General features: G+C 37.3%; 1 protein-coding gene across 1 annotated transcript in view; it reads left to right on the forward strand.

The window, feature by feature from the left end:
- The first annotated feature begins 6,113 nt into the window (after positions 1 to 6,113).
- Positions 6,114 to 25,695, forward strand: part of med14 (mediator complex subunit 14) — a 110,562-nt gene continuing 90,980 nt past the window's right edge. Inside the window, exons 1-2 of the mRNA XM_028799779.2 lie at positions 6,114 to 6,623; positions 19,266 to 19,292. Of these exons, the coding sequence (XP_028655612.1) occupies positions 6,442 to 6,623; positions 19,266 to 19,292 (209 nt within the window). The 5' untranslated portion in view covers positions 6,114 to 6,441. The remainder of the gene's footprint in view (positions 6,624 to 19,265; positions 19,293 to 25,695) is intronic.

Genomic DNA, 25,695 nt, shown 5'->3' on the forward strand with positions numbered 1-25,695 from the left:
GGTCAATGATTTCATCTCCGTTCATGTTGATGATTACTGGGATTGCATTGCGAACTTCTTGCTTGAAGATTTGTTGAGTTAAAAGCTTATTAGCTTTCTCTCCGTGTTCATAGTAATGATGTCTTGATTTATAAATTAGTTGTTCAGTTTCTTTAGTTGTCAAGAGGTTGAGTTCTGAATGCAGAGACTTCCTTTTCCTATGCAGAGCCTTGCTTGGACGCCTGGCATGTTCTTCATCTATTCTAGTAATTTCACTTCTTAGCTCTGATACTTTCTTGGTTTCTAATTTATTCCTGTGGGAAAGATATGAAATAATCTGCCCCCTTAAGAAGGCCTTTAGAGTTTCCCAGAGTATTCCTGCAGAAACCTCTGAGGATGTATTTGTCTCTAGGAAGAAACTGATTTGTTTGGATATAAATTCTGTACAGTTCTCGTCTGCTAATAGAAGCGGGTTATGATGTCATTTGCGAGGTGAGTGTGTGGGGCATAATGACTTTAGCTCCAACATCAGAGGTGCATGGTCGGAAATAACAATAGCATCATACTTGCAAGATTTAATCATAGGCAAGAAATTATTATCTATAAAGAAATACCTGTAGTCAATTCTTGAGTAGCAATGATGTACTGGTGAGTAGAACGAATATGTTCTTGAGTTTGGGTTTAGAAACCTCCAGGTGTCTGATAAGTTGTGGTCAGTTACAAACTGTGTAATTGTCTTTGCAGTGTTAGATGTCATCACCCCTGTGACAGGAGTCCAATCTAAGAGTGGATTTAAAACACAATTAAGGTTCCCAGCCATTATAATTTTATGAGTGTTCACATTGGGAATGGATGCAAATACATATTGCATGAATTCCTTATCATCGACATTAGGTGCATAAACATTTATCAATCATCTTACAGTTAAATAAGTTGCCCATGACAATCACTTATCTCCCTTCAGGATCAGATACTACATCTGATGCTACAAATGAGACTGCTCTATGTATGAGAATTCCCACACCTCTAGTTTTCTTTATAAAGCTAGAATGGAACATTTGGCCATTCCAGTGTTTTTGCAGCCAGAACTGATCCTTGCTTAGTAAGTGGGTCTACTGTAAAAATACTATTTTAGCGTATAAACCTGTTAGGTGAGAGAATACTTTCTTTCTCTTTAATTCGTGATTCAGGCCTTTAACATTCCAGCTCACAAAGTTAACTGTTCCATCATGGAGACATTGATTCTGAATTTTTGATGCCATTTTATAGTCTTAACTGGAAGTGAGACAGCTTTAACCTTAATCCCCAATTTCCCCACGAGTTATTGCCATGCAGCCTATTGTTACATTGGTAGCTATAATTATAAGAATTTAAAAGTATAGATTAGATATAGCCTGCTCTCTTTCTCTCCCCCCCTTATCCCCCCCCCTTTTGCCTCCCCACGTGAGGCTGAACCCCACTTCACAAAGTCCCGGTCCTCTGACATACCTAGAGACAGAGCATGTCCAAAACAAAACATGCCCCCATGGAGCGGTGTTCGAGGATTAAAAAGTAGAGATATCTATTACCAATAAAGTCTAAATACTATATGCCTAAAATATAATCATTAACAAACTATAAGCATAAAGTATAATCTTCAGCAATCTTAAAGTATTAAGATAATAAACCCAGGGAATGGTGTTAAAAAGTGGTCTTGGATAAGCATAGTAAATCCTAATGCAATAATAACAATAACAATAAACCAAGGGTATGATGTTAAACAGTCTCCTTTTGGGTAGTAAAAATTTTTTTATTAATTTCTTCCACACACACGTCTATAACTGTAATTAAAACATAAACAGAAAGTGTCCGAGTAATGAAGAGGATGTATAATTATAATACCCGTATCATTACAAGTGGATCAGACAGCAGGTGATATCTCCTTGCCATGCCATGACAGGATGCAACTCACTATTGTGTTTCAGGATAGTGTCGGGATCAGCTTTCTTAATTCCTTTTCTGCTTCCTCCTTGCTGGAGATGATGTAGTATTGGCCTTGCACATCCACTTTGTTTGGCAGGATACAAGAGGCTGTATTTGATATCGGCTTTCCGTAACCACTGTTTAATGTTATAGAAGGCCGCACGTTTAGTAGCGGAACCAAGGAGGAAAAATAACACCAATCACCATTAACATTCCCGGTACTAGAAAATGGCTCCCCAACAACAACCTCTTCAGAGTTGACGTCACTTCCGACTCCCACAGATGACATCACTTCTGGTACCTCAATGATGATGTCACTTCCGGCCAACTCAGATGACGTCATTTCCGTTGCCAGCTAACTTCCTGCCAATTCATTTCCTGGCCATTTTCTCTATAAAAATGATGATCTCACCACTGTTTGTTGTTGAATGTTTTGATATTTTCATCGCACTCTGACCATATTTCATTCCAGATATTATACAGGGCAATTCCCCAACTCTTTTCTACGTGTTGTTGACCTTTATTTGTTACAACATTTAATATTGAGCTGAAAAATGGAAGACTTCCTCCTTTTTAGTTGGGCTGGAAACAACCCAATATCAAGTATTTGCTACACATTTTTGCTCTCAATCAGTATTTTTTTCTCTCTTCTCATTTTACATTTAGCTTAAAAAGATGCCTTTGTATTGTCCGGAAGACAGGAAATTGTTGATTTAGAAGTTTTTTACAGAAATATGCAAGGTTGGACTGATCCATCCATTGTCTTGACCAAATAACAAGTAAGTAAATGGTAAAATAATACACACCTTTAATTTAGTGAAGAAAAAAAGGGTGGGTCACAATTGTTTAGAGAATACAAACGTAGAAAACTACAAGAAACTAGTAGAGGAACTTTTTTCTTCCCGTCTAGAACTTTGGTGCATCCCATCTGTAAAAGTCAATTTCCTACACTCTTGTTTGGATTTGTCTCCCCCCGAGAACACTGGAGAGGACGCTGATGAATATGAGTAAAGGTTCCACCAGGACATTGCTTAAGTTTATGTATTGTATAACCATTTTACCAAATTTTCCTTTATTTTTAGGATACACTGCAGTTTTAGGGTGGCGCAATGGTAGAGCTACTGCCATGCAGTAGGGAGACCAGGGTTCATGTCTTAATCTTAATAAAATGAAACTATCATTCTTTATAAGATCACAATAATTCTCCAAATTTAAAATGAATGTTATTACATACAGTATCTACCTACATTTCCAACAAAAAAAAAGATTGTGCATCAATGATTTATAATAGTTTTCTCTTTTTAACATGCCTGCAAATACTGAAGTAAACAATTTCACATAATTCCTTTGTAAAGTTATAAGCTAATATGTTTTTTAATAATATGTTTGATTTGGGTATTAGTTAAAATTACTGCATTTTAAAGGAGTATTTCTTCCTGGGTGGTGCAGTGGTAGTGCTGCTGCCTCGCAATAAGGAGATCAGGTTTCACATACTGAAACATGGTCTAAACACATGCAGGTTAGGTGGATTGGCAATACTAAATTGGCCTTAGTGTGTGCTTGGTGTGTGTGTTCACCCTGCAATAGGGCCTTGTCCATGAATTGTTTCTGCCTTGTGCGGGCTTAGAAAATGGTATGGTATGGCATTTCTTCCTATGGTATTAACTCATTTAAAATAGCTAATGGAAAATGTATTTATAAATCCTGAAAAAACAGTAAAACACAATATGAAAAAATGGTAAAACTTACTTATCACTTATTTCCCAGTGACTTATCTTTGAACCTATCAGTATGTATTTTTACTTCAGTTTTGTCACTTTTTCATCAATAATTTCAACTTCGTTATTATTGGCGACAAAAATATCCATATTTAATAAATTCTTCTTTCTAAAATATACTTTTTGGTATTTCTTTAAACATATTCATGATTATTTCAATATTTAAATCACTCATGAAATTACCATATGTCCCTTTTCTAAATAATTTAAGTATTTAGTGCTTTTTAATCTTACAAAAGCTCCTTTTGCTTTCTCTTAATAAGCCTCATCTAACTGCAACTGTAGCAAAATGTTTTTTTATTATTTTCCTGAATATGATTATGGCTCCTCTAACATAAAAATAATTTACCTAACAAAAAAGATTTGTCACTCTTTTGCTACTTACCTGTTCTTTCTATAATATGATTCTGTGCTTCTCTGAAACAGGAGCTATACACATATTTTCCAAAAAAGAGGAAGAAGCATACATTAGCTTCTTTACTGGCTTTTACAAATTTAGTGCAACCCTTCTCAGTAGGAGCTAAAAATCCAGATGAAGTGTAACGTTTTGTAAAGAGTGTGTTCCTGAAATTGATATCTTTTCTTCTTTTTTTAATTTGTGTAGCTATATTTAAGAGACCAAATGGTGCTGAAATTGTTGTAGCTCCTTACTGGTGTGTGCTACATAACCTTATCTAGCAAAGGTTTAAATAGAAACTGTCAACATGTAAAAAAATATATATGCATAGTGAAGACCTTCTAGCCAAATGATTCAGCCCCTCAACTAGAAACAGATTTGTGGCACTCAGTATGCAGACTACTTTACACAAAACAAGAAAGAATATTTCTCTAGGTAAGTAACTAAATTGAGCATGTGGCAGAATACTGGAAAAATTGCTTAAGAAGACAAAGCTGAGGGTTGTTATAAACATTTCAATAATAAATTAATATACTGTGGGATACTTATTATGTATGCTAGGATTGCCCGTATACTAATTTCTTCTGTTGATAATCCTTCGTGATGAAATTCTTCAATAAGATTTGGACATAATACGTCTTCTTTAATTTGGAATTTAAAGTGAGGAAAATTTTAAGAATTTATAACAGCTGAGAGAGCAGGAACTGTGTCAGTCAAAAGAATTCACATGAATGAGAGGTGAGAGGACCGTGGTTGAGAGTAGGGCGGGACTTGAAAAAATCTCTTGGCCAAAGTCTCGTCTCACGGGACTTGAAAAAAAGTGTTGTCTCGTCTCAGGATGTTTTTATATAGTAGAGAGAAGTTAAAAATGTAAGAAATATAATTGTGAGTAATCAAAGTAAACCATTAAATTACTCTGTTTTAAAAAATTTAACAGCACCAGCAGAAACTTACAGGGGAGGCTGAAAAATAACAGCTAGAGGAAGTCGAACTGAGTGCTCCATGCTCAGCACTGGCTTTGAAACCAGCCATCCAAATGAAAATACATAAAAGCATTACACAAGCGTTATACAGTCTCCTTATATAAGTGAGCATTATTACATTTTCGGTCTAATAATTTAATATTTCCTTTATATAAGCCACTCATAGAAGACAGGGTTCATAACAGTATAATTCTGCATTTTTTATTGATTAGAGCGATCATGTTTATCAGGAATGGTAAAATCAATGTTGGTAAATTCAACATGGAAGACAGGAATTTCAAATTTATCTAAAAATTCTGTGCACGCCAATAACCTGTCCTCCTTATTTAATTACTGTGTAACAAACCAAACATCATTATTAGATAGATATATAGATACTTTATTAAACCATGAGTGCAAAAATAAACTATTGTTATTATATTTAATATATACGTTAATCCAAATGTAATACTTATGAGGAGAAAAATTATAATAATAAATTAACATCTATGAGCACTATACCTGCTTGTGAAAGTTAGACAATATGATTTGGGAAAGTTTGTTTACATCAAGATTACATATCAACAAAAAGTCTAAACTGCCCATCTGTTGAAACATCAGTTTTGGAATGAGTCTTCAAATATTATTACTATTTTTCAATATAAAATTATAAAGAGACGTATCGTGCAGTAAAATTATATTTTTGGAACAAAAGAAAGGGCCATATACACAAAACGAGAAATTAATTTTGCCTTAGATAACAAAACTCGGCCCTTCAAAGACAAATCTCTAAGCAACTATGAATTAAACCTATTTTTAACTTTCTCTACATCAGGAGACAGTTTAGCTTCTTTATTTCTTCTCGGTCTTTACTTATTTCATTTACTTATTTTAACTCCCAAATTTGTTACTACTTTCTTTACCGACATCCTTCCTTTCAATCCGCTCCGTAGTAATACTTACGTCATTCTGATTGGCAAGCTAACGGAATTCGCTTCCGTTTCCGGGTCTCCCGCCCCCGATCTGGACTTTTACAATCACTTCCTGCACCGCAGCAATGATGGCGGTGATGAATCTTTGAGCTGCTGCTTTTTATCTCATTTACACTCAGCAGCCTCATTTTGCGATATTCTTAGAATTTCCATGGGGAGTAAAGATACGTTGATGTTGTTATTCGGTAGTATTATAAACGACAACAGGATCCGGTAACTCTGCTTGGGTTTCCCGGTATCTCTGTGTAGATTTGATTTTTCTAAGGGGCGCATTTCGATTGCCTCTTTTGCATCAGTCGCTTCTTAGAGGCGTTTGCCTAGAAGTCAGGTTAGGCAAAGGGGCGCAACACATTTTTGTTTTTAAACCAGAAATGGCTCCTGTACAAATTGAAAACAACCAACTGGTCCCCAGCGGGGGTCCCACTTCTGCACCTCCTCCTCCGCCTTCAGGGGCGGCGGCGGGGGCACCAGCAGCACACGGGGTCCGACTGAGCCTTCTGATTGAATTCTTGCTCCAACGGACTTACCATGAGATCATGCTGTTGGCTGAGCTGTAAGTGCTCTTCTTTTATATTTGCTATTATAGATCTTTTTGCGTTGTCTTCGTATTTGCATTGGTCTTAAGGGCTTTGCACTGTCACTTTAATTTTTAATATGATTAAACAGTTTAGTTAATATTTTCCTAATTAACGGTCTGTTTACAATAAGTATATAGAGTCTGAAATAATTATTTATTAACGATATGATTTAAATACAATATGTATTATATATAGCGCCTTTCACTGCGTGCAATATCATTAGGCTTAATAGAAACGCTTACACGTCTTTGTGTGTTTATTCCAAGGTCTTGTTTACTTCCTACAGTCTAAAGGCAATGTATATTGAAATCTGTAAAGTGGTCAGTTGTGTGAATTTTGAATGGACTAGAGTCCTCCCGTCCAGTGTTACCATAACCCTTGTTCTTTAATAGCTTCTTTTGAAAAATGGGGGCACTATTACTTATTAACCATTAACGTAAAAAACTTGTAACTACACCACTAGCGTTCCGTGTCAGTTCTAAGAATTCTAATCTTTATACTGTACAAAATTAGGATGTGCAGAATTGCTTAAAATTAGAAAAAAATAATGCTAAGCAATGGGCAGTTTAGAAATTTGTAATCCTTATTATCCATACCATTCTTAGTTACCCACTTTAAAGCAATCATTGACCACACTAAAATCTTTGACTGCCTTATCTCAATTTTTTTTTCTTATGTGCTTGCATTTTATCTTGCCATCCTATTTGTTCATTTGGTGGGAAAGGTGTACTTGAGTATGACTAGTAGAATCAGTATGTAATTCTTTCCAGTTTGTTAATTTTTAATATATACAATTTTTCAGTGTATTCTTAATAAACACACTTCCAATTAATAGGAAATCACACTATATGATTATAAATGTAAAAAAAAATAAATACAATATTAACACAAAACATACTATTGAAAATTAAACATTGAAACATCTTGTGATGTGTATGTATGTATGCATGTTATATATATATATATATATATATATATATATATAGAGCAGGATTTTGGTGTAAAATGAACATTATTTGATCTTTTCTGCATTCACATTGTAGATGGACTTAGTGATCTTCCACTAATTGGTGATAGTTTTTGTTCATTAGCTTCATCACCACATAATACTGACAAGGCATTGAAACAATTATGTAGCTCCAAAATAAATTCTTTGTACCAGGGCGTTTCTGTCTCAGAACATCTAGTTGTTGGAAGTGGAAGTGGAAGTTTTGCTAAGCAAACCCGCACAGTTTGTGTCTAATATTTGATGTTGATTACTTGAGAAATTGGTATCTTGGGTGTTTTCTAACATTATGTAGGAATTTGCATATTAATTTATGTTTTTGTGAGAAGGAGATGCTACCCAATAGCATGGCTATTGCTCAAATAGAAGACAATGAGCTGTTTCCTATTACTTATTCGCTGTGCCATGCCCATGTATACCTAGAGTCTGCTGACAGTTTGTGTTGCTACTGCCTATCTTCACATTCATATCACCCCTAATAAGTTGGGGGACATTAGTTCAGAACCATAGTAATTGCTCATAGCAGTCTTGCTGAACTTTTCCTTCACGTCATTAGTTGGAGTGTTGCATGTATAACGGAAAGCTGTAGTACTTGCATTAAATATAGCCCTCAAGTTGTTGATGGGTTTCCATTTCAGTAAGGTGGTTACTGGAGGTTATTGGGCTCTAGAAGTAGTATTTTTTGATTGGTGAATCATCAGTAGGTGAGACACAGGCAAGCAAAAAGCAGAATCAAGGTTGTGACCGTTTATGTGTACAGTGAATGTGGGTCAAATAAAAAACAAAAGTTAGCTAGCTGCTTTAATTCAAGAAGCCCATACTTCATCATTCTCTTTGCAACACTTTGATGGCCAGAGATTTACACACTATCCTAATGATTCACTGTTCAAATCATTGTACTCGCTAGAGCCTACAGTTTCAGCTTAGACATTAATAAATGACGGTTTTCATTTCAAGCCATATTTCATGTTGTGTTCATTGTCCGAGAAATAATTAAACACAAAAGAAATAAGAAACATATTTCATGACCCATTTAATTATTTATGATTGCATATCAGTGCCTCCTGTAGTTGCTTTTAACCCTTCCAACACCTTTTTAAGTTTGCAATAAGACATTGGCTCACCCCACATCCAACTTCTGCAATATATTTACATTTAATGACAGTGTACAGTTACTGTATTTGTTACTCAATAATATATAATAGGATTTCTTATTAAACTGTACATGGACATATCCAAATTTATTTTATTTGCAACAACTCTGGAGTTTTGAGTTCCAATCCCTAGTTACTGTTTGGAGTAAGCAAAGCTAGTTCTCATTGATTCACATTTGTTTCCTTCAACATCCTAAAGATATTCATAGTAATGTTGATTGGTGGCATTAATCTGGCCTGTGATGAGTGATTGTGTTTGTGTACTCTGCCCTGTGTACTGGTACAAGCATTTGGAGATGCTTGTTCTGTACTTCCTGCTACTATAGTAATGGTTCATACTTCCTACGTACCTGTACTGGAAGAACTGGGTGAATATAAAGAACCAAACAATAATAATGATAACACGTCCTCTCTTTCAGTGAAAAACCATCAGTATATAAATCAAATAAAACTGTACAGAAGTGCTTCCTTTAATCATTGGTCCGTCCTTGATGCATCCTGATACAGCATTGTACATCCAGCTACATTTTCAGTATAACACTGCAGTCTTTGAATAAGAAAATGTTTGGTTGCATTATAGTGTTACTATGTTTACTGACAATTCAATAAGATTATCTTTTAAAGATGCTTGCCTGCTACTGAATAAGGGATTTTTGTTAAATTTCCTTAAAGTGGAGTCTGTAGGTAAAAACACTAAAATTCCAGAGTAATGTGCTTTTAAATATTCTACATTTACTGCAAAGAAAAAAATGGTACTCGTTTCAAAATAATTATTTAAACTGTGCAATATTTAGCTCTTGCGTGAAAATAGCTTTTACATGCAACAGTGCTCATTTTAAAATGTTTGAGTGTTTTACTGACGTTATTCCTCCACCTTAAAGTTAAACGCCCTTATAGTCACACAGACTAACTTAGTTTACTATGAAGTCTTGATTTTTGGCCACTCATGAAAGGCACAGCAGTTGCTATTGTAAGAATACACCTCCTCAAAGGCAAGTATGCCCGTGGTAGTGAAGCATCAAAGAGAAAGTATCTCAATGGTCCTGTGATCTTGTCATGAAATATACAAATGTCATCATCAGTTGGCAGTTAGTGGCTCTGTAATAATTAAGTTATGTTTCAGTGGAATTGTCTCTGGAGGCTTGATTTCTGCCTTTCCATAGTAGAATGCAAGGATTTTTTAGAGTCCTTTTTCAGTCCCTGAAGTTGGTGCAGGCTTATTGCTTCTCTCTATAATAAAAAAAAAAGTCTTGGCAGGGAGACCAGGAAGATGTGATCTTCTCAGAAGACAATTTGAGGTCCTGCGAGAGACACTTTAACGTCACGCGAGACAAGGCACTGAGACAGAAGGACAGCTGCTGTACAGGCTTTTAAATGATAGATGCACAGTACGACAAGCAGAACACGAATCTTGGCAGCAGGAGAACAAAGCCAGCAGCTGATCCGTCCACATCTCCTTAGCGTGCATTCAGCCCCCCGCTTCACAACGCGAGCGGGAGAGACGCGAAGTGGCAGGAGCGTAGCACGCCTCCGTGGGTGGGAACAAGACCTGATCATCTTGGAGAGACACTTTGACAACACACAAGACTAGACATTACAACCTTAGGAAGCAAAACCCATGAGACAGTGACTTTTGCACGTCACGCCCTACTTACAAACAATTTAAAACAAGTTCACGGACATCTAACCTAGCAGTTGTTGGAATGCTTTTGGCAGACACACTTCATGTGCTCCCAGCTCTTAAAACAACGACAAGCAGAACATGCAGCTCACCAGCAGATGATCCGAGCGCATCTCCTTAGTGTGCGTTCAACACCCAACCCACCCCTGTCACAAAGCGAGTGGCAGAGATGCAAAGTGGCAAAAGGACAGCTGCTGTACAGACTTTTAAATGGTCGACGCGCAGGAGCAGCAGCAAAAGTTCAAAGGTTTTTTTTTTCAAAACAGTTGATCTGACCACGTCTCCTTAGTGTGCGTTCAATGCAAAATATTTTAGTTGCTAAACAACTTAAGTGATTTTATGTTGCTCATATTTAATTTGTGTGAATCAGCTGATTTATAACAGTCAGACTGTGATGGATTCGACAAATGCAATTGGATATTTCTCACTAAAACTGGTATTTGGTTTTCAGAGTGCCTTGACTATAAACACTTCTCAGTAACACTGGATACGTTAAGTAACTGCTGTAAATACATAGAGCACCAGCTTAAATTATCTTCAGGTACACTTGCAAACATCAGGTCTCCTATAATATGTAAAAAAACCTGAGAAACAGCTTCTGACAGGCTTTGTCATTCAGTTGTGATGAAAAACCCCATCAGTTACCAAGAAAGACAAAATTCAACTTCTTACCAGATGGCGGCAAAAAAAAATTGACAAAATACTCAAATTGAAACATGTTAGTGCACGCAGAAGTGCATATCTTTAAAAGCATTCAATGGCCAAAGGCAACAGTTATATCTATTTGAACAGAAGTTAGAGAAGAAGACTGGGAATAATGGCCATTTAGTTCTGATGTGGCTCTGCATTTGTGGAAAGCATGCTGAAGCCCTTAAATACTGCAGAAAATTTTCATTGTTCGTTGCACCCCTCTGAGATCATGCTACCTTGTAGGTCTCCCTCAGCCTGGTCCATGCATTATAGCAAAACTATATCAATGTTTATCACATTGAACAGGTGCACATGCAAACCTATGACAGAGCAACAGCAAACAGTGGTGAAAGCAAATCAAAGTAAGTTGATTTTGTTAAGGTAAAAGTGAACCCATATACACACTCTAGGTCTAATATGGAATTGGCAGTTATCCTACCCTGCACTTCTTTGGGGATATTAAATGAATATCTTGGTTGAATACCTCCCCATAGACATGGGGAGAACCTGCAAACTCCTCATGGGCTTCAATCAGTATTGGGATTCAAATCTAGGGCTCAGGTATGCTAATCTATACTTCTGGGCAGTCCTCCTTCAAAATACGCATAATGAAATAATGAGTGAAATGGGCAATAATATCTAGGCACACTTCAACTGAAACTAAAGGAACAAAACATGCCTTTCTCAATGTTAAAATTTGATAATTAGATAAAATGTGCCTGTGTTTCCATGGTCTTATAGCAGTATTACAGTGCATCCCGAAAGTACAGTGATCCCTCGCTATATCGCGCTTCGACTTTCGCGGCTTCACTCTATCGCGGATTTTATATGTAAGCATATTTAAATATATATCACGGTTTTTTTGCTGGTTCGCGGATTTCTGAGGACAATGGGTCTTTTAATTTCTGGTACATGCTTCCTCAGTTGGTTTGCCCAGTTGATTTCATACAAGGGACGCTATTGGCAGATGGCTGAGAAGCTGCCCAACTTACTTTTCTTTCTCTCTCTCTTGCGCTGACTATCTGTGATCCTGACGTAGGGGGTGTGAGCAGGGGGGCTGTTCGCACACCTAGACGATACCGACGCTCGTCTAAAAATGCTGAAAGATTATCTTCACGTTGCTACCTTCTGTGTGCAGCTTTTAAGTATGCTGCACGGTGCTTCGCATACTTAAAAGCTCAAAGGGCACGTATTGATTTTTGACTTTGTTTTTCTCTGTCTGTCTGTCTGTCTGTCTCTCTCTCTCTCTCTCTCTCTCTCTCTCTCTCTCTCTCTGCTCCTGACGGAGGGGGTGTGAGCTGCCGCCTTCAACAGCTTTGTACCGGCGGTGCTTCGCATACTTAAAAACAAACAGCCCTATTGATTTGTTTACTTTCCTCTCTGTTTCCTTTGAAGAGGAAGATATGTTTGCATTCTTTTAATTGTGAGACAGAACTGTCATCTCTGTCTTGTCATGGAGCACAGTTTAAACTTTTGAAAAAGAGACAAATGTTTGTTTGCAGTGTTTGAATAACGTTCCTGTCTCTCTACAACCTCCTGTGTTTCTGCGCAAATCTGTGACCCAAGCATGACAATATAAAAATAACCATATAAACATATGGTTTGTACTTCGCGGATTTTCTTATTTCGCGGGTGGCTCTGGAACGCAACCCCCGCGATGGAGGAGGGATTACTGTATTCACAGCGCATCACTTTTTCCACATTTTGTTATGTTACAGCCTTATTCCAAAATGGATTAAATTCATTTTTTTCCTCAGAATTCTACACACATCACCCCATAATAAAAACGTGAAAAAAGTTTGCTTGAGGTTTTTGCAAATTTATTAAAAAAAAAAAAATTGAGAAAGCACATGTACATAAGTATTCACAGCCTTTGCCGTGAAGCTCGAAATTGAGCTCAGGTGCATCATGTTTCCCCTGATCATCCTTGAGATGTTTCTGCAGCTTAATTGGAGTCCACCTGTGGTAAATTCAGTTGGTTGGACATGATTTGGAAAGGCACACACCTGTCTATATAAGGTCCCATATTTGACAGTTCATGTCAGAGCACAAACCAATCATGAAGTCAAAGGAATTGTCTGTAGACCTCCGAGACAGGGTTGTCTTGAGGCACAAATCTGGGGAAGGTTACAGAAAAATTTCTGCTGCTTTGAAGGTCCCAATGAGCGCAGTGGCTTCCATCATCTGTAAGTGGAAGAAGTTCGAAACCACCAGGACTCTTCCTAGAGCTGGCCGGCCATCTAAACTGAGCGATCGGGGGAGAAGGGCCTTAGTCAGGGAGGTGACCAAGAACCCGATAGTCACTCTGTCAGAGCTCCAGAGGTCCTCTGTGGAGAGAAGAGAACCTTCCAGAAGGACAACCATCTCTGCAGCAATTCACCAATCAGGCCTGTATGGTAGAGTGGCCAGACGGAAGCCATTCCTTAGTTAAAGACACATGGCAGCCTACCTGGAGTTTGCCAAAAGGCACCTGAAGGACTCTCAGACCATGAGAAAGAAAATTCTCTGGTCTGATGAGACACAGATTGAGCTCTTTGGTGTGAATGCCAGGCTTCACGTTTGGAGGAAACCTGGCACCATCCCTACAGTGAAGCATGGTGGTGGCAGCATCATGCTGTGGGGATGTTTTTCAGCGGCAGGAACTGGGAGACTAGTCAGGATAAAGGGAAAGATGACTGCAGCAATGTACAGAGACATCCTGGATGAAAACCTGCTCCAGAGCGCTCTTGACCTCAGACTGGGGCGACGGTTCATCTTTCAGCAGGACAACGACCCTAAGCACACAGCCAAGAAATCAAAGGAGTGGCTTCAGGACAACACTGTGAATGTCCCTGAGTGGCCCAGCCAGAGCCCAGACTTGAATCCGATTGAACATCTCTGGAGAGATTTTAAAATGGCTGTGCACCGACATTTCCCATCCAACCTGATGGAGCTTGAGAGGTGCTGCAAAGAGGAATGGGCGAAACTGGCCAAGGATAGGTGTGCCAAGCTTGTGGCATCATATTCAACAAGACTTGAGGCTGTAATTGCTGCCACAAAGTATTCGACAAAATATTGAGCAAAGGCTGTGAATACTTCTGTACATGTGATTTCTCAGTTTTTTTATTTTTAATAAATTTGCAAAAACCTCAAGTAAACTTTTTTCACGTTGTCATTATGGGGTGTTGTGTGCAGAATTCTGAGGGAAAAAATGAATTTAATCCATTTTGGAATAAGGCTGCAACATAACAAAATGTGGAAAAAGTGATGCGCTGTGAATACTTTCTGGATGCACTGTATGTCAGGAGCCTTTTGGTCACTTGATACTTTTTGATCAATAGTTTATGTATAAGTGATATGCAAATGTTTCTATGTTTTTAGAATTGATTAGCTTCAGGCATTCAAAACAAGTGCCCATCAACCATGCTAGTTTTGACTAGCTTCCCTGACAACAACCACAGTGCCATAATGTTTAGGAAAGTTTGGGTTTTTAAATACTTGTACAATAAACAGAAATGATAGGTTAATCTATTACAAGGTAATGTATGGCTACAGGTAGTGGTTTAACATGATCATGCACTGCTAACTATTATTGACCATGTCACATTTATAATTTTGGTTCAATGGCCATCTGTCTAAATAAAAAAATAGGTCACCCTATTTGTTACAATCCTTATTTTCCTCAATCATATTTGTTACATATTAAATTTTCTTCAAAATAATAAATGACATTACTCTTTCATAGTAGTGCTCTTTCATAATTCATCTATCTGTCGCTCTGTGTGTGTTTTAGTGTGAACACTGAACAAATCCAGTTAAAGCATTATACAGTGTTACACAACCAATATATTTCCACACTTCACTAGTTGTGGTTTCTTTCAAATGACAAATGGATTATTTCCAGTTTTCCATCTTTCATCTTAAAGTAGCAATACGCTACAGGCAAACTGACGTGAAAGGGATACCTCTCACAGCCTTGTGTAGAATACTAAAGTGTGTTTTCTTTAAAAATGTAGATTACATCTTGCCTGAAGAAGGGGCCTGAGTTGCCTCGAAAGCTTGCATATTGTAATCTTTCTAGTTAGCCAATAAAAGGTGTCATTTTGCTTGGCTTTTCTCTACATTCATAATGGCTAACACGGTACAACACCCTAGTACTTTAAAAATGTACAAAGATTACACATTCTTAAGCTATGGATTGTTATTCTCTCCTAGCTTGCACTGCTCCAGCAAGAAAAATAAAGAATCAAATATAGAGTGCATTCTCAGGGAATTAACACCAATACAACTCCAGTTTGAGACAGAATGTTGTACGTCTTGTTTGACGAGAAATTAAACCTCATGTTCCACCCAGCATCTAGTGAAACACTTTACAGTTTATGGTATATGATTCCACTTATTCATTACAGATATTGGTCATATGTTGTGATATTTAAGGAATACAATACATATTAATTTGCTTTATAATTTACTACTTTAAAAAAATGGGTTAGAAAAGCTTCTTAATTTGCAGATTAAAAAAAGATAATGTTGCTTTGGTGGTAATTTCAAGGATTTTTTTCTAAATTTCACTAGTCTTATTTTGAAATGTTGATTTTACCAAAAAAAAAAAATTAATTTGCCAGATTTCTATCTTAATCTGTCTGATACTGCAACAGACTGATATTCAGTAGGATTAGAAGTCTGAACATAGCCTAGAGCACTACCAGTCTAATTAAAAATTTTGATTTATGAAAAGTATTGTAATGATCAATAAGTTGTAGATCATGATTATTATTTAGCTAGTTATGTTATCCAAAATGGCTTAACCTAAAGTTATAAACATAAATTTCTTAGTGATTATAAAGAGATTATAAATTAAACAAATGACAGAGAGCAACATATTAAATTACAGAACGAGGAGAATAGTAATATTATTAGTCCTAAGGATAAATAAAATCCAGTACTCCAAGAAAACTTTATCTGACTGAGAAAATGATAAGTGAGAATGTCTGAAAACCAGTAGTAATCCCTGAGGGGAAATTCTCCTTTTTGCCTACTCCAGGAAGAGTTTTAGAGGCAGAGTGCAGGGTCAACTATTTGTACAGCACTCCCTGGAGCAATTGCAGGTTAAGGGCCCTTCTCAAGGGCCCAACGGAGTAGCATTCCCTCTGTCACTGCTGGGATTAGATCCGGCAACCTTCGAGTTACCAGCACAGATCCTTTAGGCACAGAGCTGCTTTGATTTGATCGGGACATCACAGGGTTACTCCCATCCCCAGCCACTGCTTCAATGTGATTGTGACTTCAGGGCTATGAAGAGGGAAGCTGTGCATAGTGTGTTGCAATGGTGTGGCATACACAGGAGGCTGAATTAAGACAGGTTTTGCAGTTATTCATTATTTGCTTTGGAACCATACTGATACTGGTACTGAGTTCCAAAAGCTGATATTGATACTGAAGTTAAAATTTTAGTACCAATTCCACACTATTACACACAATATTGTGCGGCTCTTCTCTCAAGCAAAGCAATTATACATTCACATCAGTTCATATTCACATAGATAGATAGATAGATACTTTATTAATCCCAGGGGGAAATTCACATACTCCAGCAGCAAAAAATATTAAAGAGTAATAAAAAATGCAGGTAAAAAACAGACAATAACTTGAATAATGTTCAACGTTTACCCCCTCTGGTGGAATTGAAGAGTTGCATAGTTTGGGGGAGGAATGATCTTCTCAGTCTGTCAGTGGAGCAGGACAGTGACAGCAGTCTGTCGCTGAAACTGCTCCTCTGTCTGGAGATGACACTGTTTAATGGATGTAGTGGATTCTCCATAATTGATAGGAGCCTGCTGAGTGCCCGTTGCTCTGCTACGGATGTCAAACCGTCCAGCTCTATGCCAACAATAGAGCCTGCCTTCCTCGCCAGTATGTCCAGGCGTGAGGCATCCTTCTTCTTAATGCTGCCTCCCCAGCACACCACTGCGTAGAAGAGGGCACTCGCCACAACCATCTGATAGAACATCTGCAGCATCTTACTGCAGATGTTGAAGGATGCCAGTCTTCTAAGGAAGTACAGGCGGCTCTGTCCTTTCTTGCACAGAGAATCAGTATTGGCAGTCCAGTCTAATTTATCGTCTAGCTGCACTCCCAGGTATTTATAGGTCTGCACCCTCTGCACACAGTCACCTCTGATGATCACGGGGTCCATGAGGGGCCTGGGTCTCCTAAAATCCACCACCAGTTCCTTGGTTTTGCTGGTGTTCAGTTGTAGGTGGTTTAAGTCGCACCATTTAACAAAGTCCTTGATGAGGTTTCTATACTCCTCCTCCTGCCCACTCCTGATGCAGCCCACGATAGCAGTGTCGTCAGCAAACTTTTGCACGTGGCAGGATTCCGAGTTATATTGGAAGTCTGATGTATATAGGCTGAATAGGACCGGAGAAAGTACAGTCCCCTGCGGCGCTTCTGTGTTGCTGACCACAATGTCAGATCTGCAATTCCCGAGACGCACATACTGAGGTCTGTTTGTAAGATAGTCCACGATCCATGCCACCAGGTATGAATCTACTCCCATCTCTGTCAGCTTGTCCCTAAGGAGCAGAGGTTGGATGGTGTTGAAGGCGCTAGAGAAGTCTAGAAACATAATTCTTACAGCGCCATTGCCTCTGTCCAAGTGGGAGAGGGATCGGTGTAGCATGTAGATGATGGCATCTTCCGCTCCCACCTTCTCCTGGTATGCGAACTGCAGAGGGTCGAGGGCGTGTTGGACCTGTGGCCTCAGGTGGTGAAGCAGCAGCTGCTCCATGGTCTTCATCACATGTGATGTTAGAGTGACAGGCCGGAAGTCATTCAGCTCACCAGGACGTGACACCTTTGGGACTGGGGTGATGCAAGATGTTTTCCAAAGCCTCGGGACTTTCCCCTGTTCCAGGCTCAGGTTGAAGATGCGCTGTAGAGTACCCCCCAGCTCTGATGCACAGACCTTCAGCAGTCGTGGCGATACTCCATCTGGACCTGCTGCTTTGCTGGCACGAAGTTTCCTCAGCTCTGTGCTCACTTGCGCTGCTGTAATTGTGGGTGGGGATCAGTTTATATGAGCAGTGAATAGCATTACTTCTTATTTTTTTCTATGTTAATACATAAAAGGAAGATGTATCAAATCAAAATTTATTTGTCCTATACAGATTATACATACAGTACAATATGTAGTGAAATGCTTAGTAGCTAAACTCCAATGACTGTGCATTTAACAAGACTATATAAGGACAATACCAATAATACATGACTTTATAAATATCAATAAAATTAATTAAAATAATTTAAAAATATATGATAAATTATAAATAAATAACTTAAATAACTTATTGTAAGAGAATTAACAATAGGGCATCACATAAGTCCTAGACACTTTTCTTATTCAACATGTGAATGGACACAAGCTCCTCCTCAGGCTCTCTGAACTAGTCTTCAGGCAGTGGTATCATTTACCTGACTGCAGCATACAAAAGAGGCCATTGTTTGGGTGACTGGTATCACTGATAATTTTCTTTGCCCAGGTTTGACATCGCTTGGTATAGATGTTCAGGAAGTTTGAGAGTGCATACCCAGTGATCATATGGTTGATCACACTGGTGTCTGCAGTTTCCTGCGGTCCTGCTGCTTGCCTTTGCTAAACCAGGAAGTCATACTGTCACAAAACATTTGATGCTGGATATGTAAAAATTAGTAATTGGGAGGGCAGCCTGAGATGTCAGTAGTGGTAAAGGTGTTGTCTTGATTTCTTCATCAGGGTGTTGAAGTGCTTGGACCAGGTCAGGTACTCTGTGATGTAGACAGCTAGGTATCTGAAGCTCTCCACCGGAGTGCTGTTGATACTGAGGGGTGGTAGTGCCTCTGTTGTTTTCTTCGAGTCCATAATCAACTCCTTTGTCTTGCAATCATTCAAGAGTAAACTGTTGTCCTGACTCCAGTGATACATATCATTTGACCATTTGGTCCTAAAACATGATTTCTGGAAGTCTATAGGCCTACTGGTGTCATAAAAAATTTACCTCTACATGCTAGCTGTCTTGTTAATGCCAGTTAAAGATTAACTTTTTTCTCTTTTCTTTTTTTGTAGCCTTCCGAGGAAGACAGATATGGAAAGGTATGTCTCCAAAAAATGTGTTTTGTTTTTTTTTGTGTCATACTGTAGAACTTATTAAGTCATAACCTTTTGTTAATGTTTTTCTTTTCTGATTTTCTTAATTATAGCAAGTTTATTAAGTTTTTAACCGTGATCTTGCTTTCAACTAAAATAAAGTATTCCAGATGGCAACAGCGTGAACTTATTTAACAAACTAAGATATTCAACACAAATTAGCATTAAGTTAAAATGTAATTGCCCCGTAGTTAAATCAGTCCAGTTAAAAAGATAAATCTAGTCAAGTGTGTGAACACAGCCAGGCTTGATTAAAACTATCCCTGCTCAATGTAAACATCACTTATTTTCTCTCCTACTGTCAGATTGAAGTTGACAGCAGAAAGATCCAAAAAGTACACTACCGGTCAAAAGCTTTTCCAGTTTTTCCTTCAAATTTAATCAGTTGAAATTCAATGGATGACGTAAAATGGTGAAAAAGTAGGTGACAAACTGCTAGAGGTTTAAATTTAAAGTTTAGGTTAGCAATAATTGAAAAAAGGAAATTTTAGAATATTACAAATGGAACTTATACAGGAACCAACTAATAGGTAGCAATGTACATATGTTCTGCAGCAGTTAAAGTAAATTAAGTCTTCCAAGTTGAAGCGAACAATTTGCACAGGTGACCCAACTTCTGCTGATGACTTGAAACTCTGTCTGTCTTAAAGCAGAGTTGGAACAGGTTGTGTTACCACACCCACTGAAGTACTAGTTGGAAAATATTACACTGTAGAATGTTTTAAATTCTATTGGTAATGGCAAGAAAACCGCAATTAATGAATGAAATGCAGTATCAATCGTAGAAGTGTAGGCCTTTCATTTAGAGAAATTACAAATTGCGCAAAAAAAAAAAAAAAAGCAAGTACGGTGTCCAACACAATCAAAGGGCAATTGTATACTGGAGGAAACTCTATAGGAAGAAGTTTGGCAGAGCCAAAGTCACAACCCAACCAGAAGATAAGTTTGTGAGGGTCACCAGCATTCGTGATAGGTGCCACACAGCACAACAGCTTCAAGCACAGCTTAACAGTGGTCAAAAAACAAGTCTCTGTTTCTACTATGAAGAGGAGACTTTGTGCTATAGGTTTGACCGGGCGAGTGACAGTAAGAAAGCCATTCCTTAATGGACAAAAAATAGTGCCTTAAAATACCAGCTGTGGACTACTGCAAGTCTGGAAGAAAGTCTTGTGGACTGATGAATCAAAATTTGAAATCACACGGATGGTTCCTCAGTGTGTGATGCCAACTGTCAAACATGGAGGAGGAATTGCGATGGTCCGGGGTTCTTTTGCTGGAGGTAGAGTTGATGACTTACACAGAGTTATTAGCATTCTGAATCAAATGAGTTACCACCACAGTTTGGGTGTTATATCAGCAAAAGGTGGCTACTTTGATGAATCAAAAATTTTTGTTAAATTTGGTACACTTAATGATTTCTTGACTTATTTTTTTTATTTGCCATTGTATATTTGTTCTATGCCCTGATTTCATGGAACATTAAGACATTACACTGCATTCATTTCAATAAAAACTGAACTGTTCTAAACCTTTTGAGCAATAATATATGTAATACAATCACATATATAACACAATCAAAGGAAATTCCCGAATAGATTAGAAAAACTAATTAGCCTGGAAGGGGCTACAGAAATATTTCTAAGGTTGTATAACAAACCAAACCACAGTAAGATCAATAATCTCCCACTGGAAAACACTTGAAACTGTAGTGAATCCTCCCCTGAGTGACCAGCAGGCCTAAATTACTTCAAGGTTACAGTCTAAAATCATCCAGAAAAACTGCTAGGCGTCTCTTGCCTTGAGAAAGATCAGTGTTTGACTATATAGTCAGAAAGACACTTTGCAAAAATTGTCATAATTGGGGAAAAGCAAGGCAAACTAATAGTATCACAGACAAATACAAATGCAAATATTTGAGTTGATAGGAAACAAGTTATTTCCCCCAACCTTTTAGGTATATTATCTATAGATGGGTGAGACAAAGGTGGAACCTTTGGACAACAAAAGTCTTATTATGTCTGGAGTAAAAAAAAAAAAACACTTTTTCTTTAACAATTCTGATACCTAGGGATGGGAATCGAAAACCGGTTCTTGTCTGTTTCAATTCCTTGGAATTGTTTGCCATTTTTGCAAACGATTCCCCTATCGATTCCAGTCGCCTCGAATGACGTCACCATGTTGCGTAGCGTCATTTACCCAGCAGGAAACATGGCGCCTAAGTGGCACAAGCGCTCAAAAGTTTGGTTATACTTTACGAGAAAGGATGACAACAGGGCAACTTGCAATACTTGCAAAGTAGATATTTCATCAAAGGGAGGAAACGCTACGAATATGCAAAAGCATTTGCTCACAAAACACGCAATAACCTTATCGTGTTTTTGATCCGCTCTGGACTAGTGAATCTCAACCCAGCAGCAGCGGTAACATTTGCACGTCCTCTCCCGTTAATACGGCAGGTAACTAATCAACTAACATTGCATATTATGTTAGCGTGATTTGCCTTATTGCAAAACCTGTTATTACTGTGCATTGCATTTAGATGACCATGACTAGAGAGACAGACAGAGTCTGGCTGGCTCAGATGCTGGCAGTTCTCGCTGCAGTCTGTCGGTAGTTTCTCCTTTCACAGAGGCGGGGAAAAGAAATTTCCTTCCTGAAAAAGCAGATATGCTTATATTTCTGCAAAAGAATTGTTAATTCTCCATAGTTGATGGTTGCAGAATTGCACAGTGCACAGTTCCATTGGACTTGAGTTGATTGTATTTGTTGCTGGCTGATGTAGTTTTATTTTTGAGTGCTCCGCTCATATATACTTTTAAAAAGGAGAGTGTAAATGTTACTGGACATTCTTAATTTATATTAATTTATGTTATACTTTGTTATTGCTACAGAAGAATATTTATTTTATTATTATTTTACATTTACAAATTTTTTTCTGGGGACCCCGTGGCACCCCATTGAGGAGCCGTAGGCTGTGTACTCTTAAGATCTCACTGTTGGGTTTGTAAGGTCATGCTACTCCTAAATTTCTATCTTGTTCAAAGATAAGATATAAAACAAAGTTCTAAGCTAATCGACCTGTGTGTTCTCCTTTTTTAAAAATAACAATCAATAAAGAATCGAATTGTTAAACAGAATCGAAAATGGAATCGGAATCATGAAAATCTTATCAATTCCCATCCCTACTGATACCAGTATTAAAATGTTGAGTATCTGCTAATGCCAGTATCAGTACAATATTACAAAGCTTTACATTGCTGATTTGTATCCATGGACTTCATATAAGATCATGATCTTAAAATATCATTCTCAAACTGCTCAAGTAAGCACGCTATTATTCTACAAGAGGGAACAAAACAATTTGACTTATAGAAAACTGCTGTTTTTTTATTATTAAAAATTATTTAAATTAAGTAATTGTAAATTTTCTAGAATTACTTGTCAGAAAGTCAATTCTATCAAAAAATATAATAAAATCACTATATACCTCAATGTAAACAAAAAAGTACAACCTAGTTTTCTAGAGCTTTGACATTGGTATAAATACCATTAAAAAGATTGTAATGTACTGTAAATCATAAAACATACTTGTGCATAACTAACCTTTATTATTGTTATTTGTTTTCTTTTTTTACAGATATCTTTTCTATATACATGAGAGGCTTAGCATTTAAGGTTTCTTGGCTGTCAGTCTAGTTCTTCTTTCATCAGTTATATACTCATAATATAGACTACAGAACCTCTTGTATTAAATGCCTACATAAAACATAATAGTTTACTGTTTTACAGAATGGGTTAAAAACAGATTTCTTTAAAGGCTTATGATTATTCTGTAGCTGTCTATTACTGGACACTTGGTGTTCAAAAATACTCCTCTTAAGTAAAATCAATACTAATTCAAAAAAATCTTGTGGTTGTGAAATTAATTTGGTACAAATTGTAATGATAATTAAAGCTAATACACCATACAGAAAATTCTCATTTGTTAAAAGCAAGAATGTTAAAGGTAGGCTGTCGTGCTGCACTTTTTTTTTTTAATATTGGGAGTGTATTGCAAAAGTATTTAGTCCTTCCCTTGCCAAATTGTGTAATTTTCATGTCTGTTATTTTTATTTCAAATCACTGGAACCCAACATATGATTTTTATAACATGAAAAATGTCATAGAAATGGTTTGTGCAAGTATTTTATTTGTAGATCCTCAGAAGCTACACAGCTGAAGACAGTACCCCAATACTTGAGTAACAAGAACCCCTGGCCACAACTAAACTCCATGAGTGAGTCATTTAAACAGCTGACACATTTTCTGCAGGAAAGCTTGACGGTTATGGCCATGTTGCATTACACTGCATTTCCAGTGATTTTCAGGTGTATTCTTTATGTACAGAAAGAACGTCTGTCACGTAGTCTGACATATCCAGCAACTCAGTCCAACTAGCCTGTGACTCACCGTAGGGGCCGGCTCTGTGTGCACGAGGCTCACAACCAGTGATTGCTCACCCGGAGGTACACTGCATATAATGCATTGTAAAAAGCATGATAGTGACCATATTGCAATGTGTGAAAATTATTTATGGTCAGATAAGAACAAGGCCAAGTTTTTTGGCCTTTTTGAATAGTGAGAAAATCACTATATAAATGTAAAGAATTACTATTATTTTCACTGAGATATGAGCAGCACAAATATAATATTACCCACACCTCAAAATCCACCTACAGTGAGTATGGTGATAGTAACAGTATACTATTCGACTAGTCCAACTAAAACCCATAGACTTCATTTACATATTCTTTGTGAGTCGGACTCAGTTGTGGCACAATCCTGAGACTGCCAGTTGCATTGTCTGACATGCCCAACAATTCTGCACAAGTAGTCTGTGACTTAACTCCAACATTATCAAATGACTTTTATTTTAGTGTAAGTCATATGTGCAGGCTCTGTGTGCATGAGGGATGACAAACAATGATCATGTACCCAGGTATTCAATGCATATAATGCAGCTAACAAAGAAATAAGGAACAATAGTGTTTGGACCTTGTAAAAAGAGAGGCTGATGTATCTGATTTTTTTTTTTTTGTACCATGATAGATTGGAAAAAAGTTAAACAAAAATAAATAAAGAAAGATGAGGGTAAATGTTGTGGTTAACTCCTCATACCTATAAACCCTTGGCACAGGAAGCATGTTATTGGCTGTATGAAAAAGGAGCAAGTTTTTGATACTTTTGAAATGAGAAACTGTGCTGAAAAGTCATCAGTTGTGTTATTTGACATGCTCACTCGTTTCTAATTGTGTGATCTGTGATGAGTTCAGAAACTGCAATTGTCAAATCTGACATCCCTTCTGACTAGAAGTTGTGTAGTATGACATCAGGTTAACCTGAAAAATCAGGTACAAATCAACCTGGAGGAATGGATAAAAATTACTCTTGAGCAGTGTGCAAAGTTGATAAAGAACATACTTTATACCGAAAGACTTAAGGCTGTTATGGCTGCTAAGATAGTTCAACAAAGTATGAAAGTTTTGGTAGTGAGTATTATGTATTTTTGTAATATAAAACTGATACATTAAAGAAAGATAATTTTAGTTCCAGTGCTTTCAATTTAAAATATCACAGTGAGCAAAATTTCTGTACATGATTTGTTGTTCAGATAAATTAGAATTTTTCTAAATACTTTTGCAAGGTGCCAAGTTTTCCATTTAATTTTGATAGCTAAATTGATATGATTGCGTTTTTGCATAGGAAATTAACATTCACATTACAATATTTCAATAGCCATGTAAATATATAAGTATACTAAGCTGAGGTACCCATCATTGCTTAGATATGTATGTATAATGGTTTATTTAAGCAAATATTTACGGATTTTCTTTAAATGTTGACTCTTTTGTCAGTGCTGGCTGAAATGTAAGTTGCATTCCATAATCGACTTGACTCCTTGCTGGGTTGGAACCATGAATGCTACTTCTTTGTATTTCCTGGTTTGCTGAATAGATTTAATCCCACATAAATAAACTAAATGGTTTGAGTAATTGAATCCATGAAACGTGAAAAGCATGTACAGTATGGTATGGGTGACTGATGGAAAATTGGCGTGTCACAGACATCACTGCGTCTCTGTTTTACTACAGGAAAGAGCACCAGTGGCTGTATTCGATAATATTATAAAGAAGTATTGAAGTTTATTTATTTAAAGTTGATTTAAAGATGCTACATATCAGATTGCTGTATTGGCATCAAGCCTAACATTATAACTGCCTCATCATAAAATAGACTTGAATAAATGTCAACCATCAAGAAACAATACAAATTTACTAATGCTGCCCTCAGTTATTCTCCTTTTACCATA

Source organism: Erpetoichthys calabaricus, chromosome 4 (assembly GCF_900747795.2).
Source record: "Erpetoichthys calabaricus chromosome 4, fErpCal1.3, whole genome shotgun sequence".
In the NCBI taxonomy this organism is placed as follows: domain Eukaryota; kingdom Metazoa; phylum Chordata; class Cladistia; order Polypteriformes; family Polypteridae; genus Erpetoichthys; species Erpetoichthys calabaricus.